A 2,748-nucleotide genomic window follows, 5' to 3' on the forward strand; every position below is an offset into this window, starting at 1 on the left:
ATGTACTCATCTTGTGGGTCAATTGACTTTGCTTGTCAAGTGTTTAATAAAATAGATGACCCGGATGTGGTTTCGTGGAATTCGATGATCAGTGGGTTGGTTGATTTGGGTTTTGTCAAGGAGGGGAAGCAAATGTTCGATAGAATGTCAAAGAGGAGTTTAGTTACATGGAATTGTTTGATTGATGGGTATGTTAAGGCTGGATTGTTGATGGAGGCTAGAGAGTTGTTGGATCAAATGGTGGGAAAGAATTCGGTTACTTGGAATACCATGATTGGTGGGTATGTGAGTTTGGGTCTAATTGAGGATGCGAAAGGATTTTTTGACAAGATGCCGTGGGAAATGAAGGATGTAATCACTTTTAATTTGATGATTGATGGGTATGCAAGAGAGGGGAGACATAAAGAGATTTTGGAGATATTTAAAGAGATGCGTGTGGCTAAAATGGAACCCTCGAGGTTTTCCATGGTAAGTGTGCTTACGGCCTGTTCTTATTTGGGGGCTTTGGAGCAAGGTGAATTGATGCAAGCTCACATAGAGAAAAATGGGATTGATGTGGATTCTGTTCTGGGTACCGCTTTGGTTGAGATGTTTGCGAAGTGTGGAAACATTGAGAGGGCTCTTTCAGTGTTCAAAAGTATGGAGGAGAGAGATGCGGGGGCATGGAACTCAATGATTCATAAACTAGCCGCCCATGGTCATGGCCAAGAGGCTTTCGCAATTTTTTCAGACATGTTGAGGTCAAATACTCTACCGGATGGCATAACTTTTCTCGGCTTATTAAGTGTATGCCGGCATTTGGGGCTCGTTGATGAAGGAAAAAGATTTTTTCAACTCATGAGTGAAGAATATGGCCTGGTGCCAAAGGTTGAGCATTACGGTTGTATGGTGGATCTTCTCTGCCGTGCAGATCTTATAGAGGAAGCGAGGGACTTGATAGACTCTTCACAGGCGTCACAGATTAAATCCAGCGTTCCCATGTGGGGTGCTCTTCTTGGAGCTTCATGTCGGCTAAAAAATGTAGTGATGGGTGAATATGCTGCCAAACATCTTTTGCAATTAGACCCTTTTGATGGCAGCTGTTACACAGTTTTATCCAACTTGTACTCAGCTGCAGGCTTGTATGAGAAAGCCATTGAAGTAAGGAATGAGATGAAGAAACAAGGACTGGAAAAGATCCCAGGCAGTAGTTCAATGGAAATAGATGGTCTAGTTTTTGATTTTTGGGTGGGTTCTTGTTCTCTTGAATAGTTCTGTTGAATAGCCTTGTCTCTCCGACTACTAGTGTGGCATCTAATGTAAACTCATTTAAGCTGTCCTCGCATCTAAAAATGAGATGGGTGATACCTTAGCAAGACAGGAAAAGAAACAAGAACAAACTGATACGATAAGTGGCCGCCCATTTTCCATCCTTGTGCACATAGCAAATACCATAACTTGGATTACGAGGGAAAAAAAATGCCCTAGTTGGAGAGGACTTGATACAAATAACTGAAATAAGGCTCACTGTCAAAAGAGATACTTTAGCTAGAAAATTTGCAAAACACAAAACAATTATGACAGCAAAAGCAACTAACAATGGCTTAAAAAGCCTTCCATTCGAGCGAATATCCTTCGTAAAATCTATAATAGGAATTTGAACTCTAGGACCAACAAAATATCCATACGTGTAATACAAAAATAAGAAACTTTCGAGTGCTTTATCTACTTCAAAAATACGAGCAACAAATAAGTATATCATCGTTTTCCACCACCACCTCCACCAAGCTTAGGACCTTTTGGCGCAGTGTTTTGAAACCTGGACCGGCCCGGCGGGTCGACCCGCGACCCGGGCCTGGGACCGGTCCGGGTGGAGATAAAAACCCGTTTGGGAGTTGGCCCGGTGAAACCCGGTCGACCCGGGACCCGGTCCACCCTGTCAAACTCGGGTGAGACCCGGTCCATTTTTTTTTAGTATTTGCAGCCATTAAACGACGTCATTATAAGAGTTTGTCTCAGCCGACCAAGAATCACGTCCCCCTTTTCCTTTTTAACTTCCCACACTACCTCTTTATAAGACCCTATCATCTCTTTCCCCTTTCTCTCTTTCTCTCTTTCTTTTTAATTTTATGTCCCATTATCATCGGTTCTTCCGTGATATTTTTTAACAATTGAAAGGTGCCTTGGTTTCAGGGTTGTCCTTATCTGTCACCCCATTGTTTTTTGATTAATTGTTTAGTCTTTTAATTATAAAGTGAGGAATTATGAGAAGTTAGAGTGAGCAATCGGCAGTGATGGTGGTTGAGGGGGGTGAGGATAGTGTTGATAAGGAAAAGAAGAAGAATAGGCGCCGATCTAATCGTTGATCCAAACAGAACCCTCCCAATCCAGGTAATCTTAGCTTAAAAGTACTAATCGTGTTTTTTTTTGTGGTTGTTGAGGAAAGTATAATGGATTAGCTGTTGTAAGATTTGAGCTATAACTGTAAAAAAGAACAACAAAAAAGAAAGAAAGAAAGATTAGTGATTTTGGAATTTTTGTTATCTTTGCTTTTGTATTCTTGTTTTTGTTGTCTGTGCCTAGACTGTATAATAATTCTGGTATTCTTTCAAAACAATTCTGATGATATGGTTTCTGAACATGGATTGTAATTTTTTTACATCTTGAAGCCAATGGAAAAGCTGATGGTAGTCGCCAAGGTAAAAGTAAACTGAACATGGATTGTAAGTATGCTGATTTTGGAAATTCCTTGGTTCCTCATAAGGGGTT

At 40.8% G+C, this 2,748-nt stretch overlaps 1 protein-coding gene across 1 annotated transcript; it reads left to right on the forward strand.

Annotated features, from left to right (window-relative positions):
- LOC133682028 (pentatricopeptide repeat-containing protein At3g29230-like) lies at positions 1-1,251 on the forward strand. The gene has a single exon (XM_062105269.1). It carries the CDS (start codon positions 1-3, stop codon positions 1,249-1,251), a length of 1,251 nt encoding a protein of 416 aa, XP_061961253.1.
- Positions 1,252-2,748: the final 1,497 nt, after the last annotated feature.

This window comes from Populus nigra, chromosome 1 (assembly GCF_951802175.1).
Source record: "Populus nigra chromosome 1, ddPopNigr1.1, whole genome shotgun sequence".
NCBI classification, from domain to species: domain Eukaryota; kingdom Viridiplantae; phylum Streptophyta; class Magnoliopsida; order Malpighiales; family Salicaceae; genus Populus; species Populus nigra.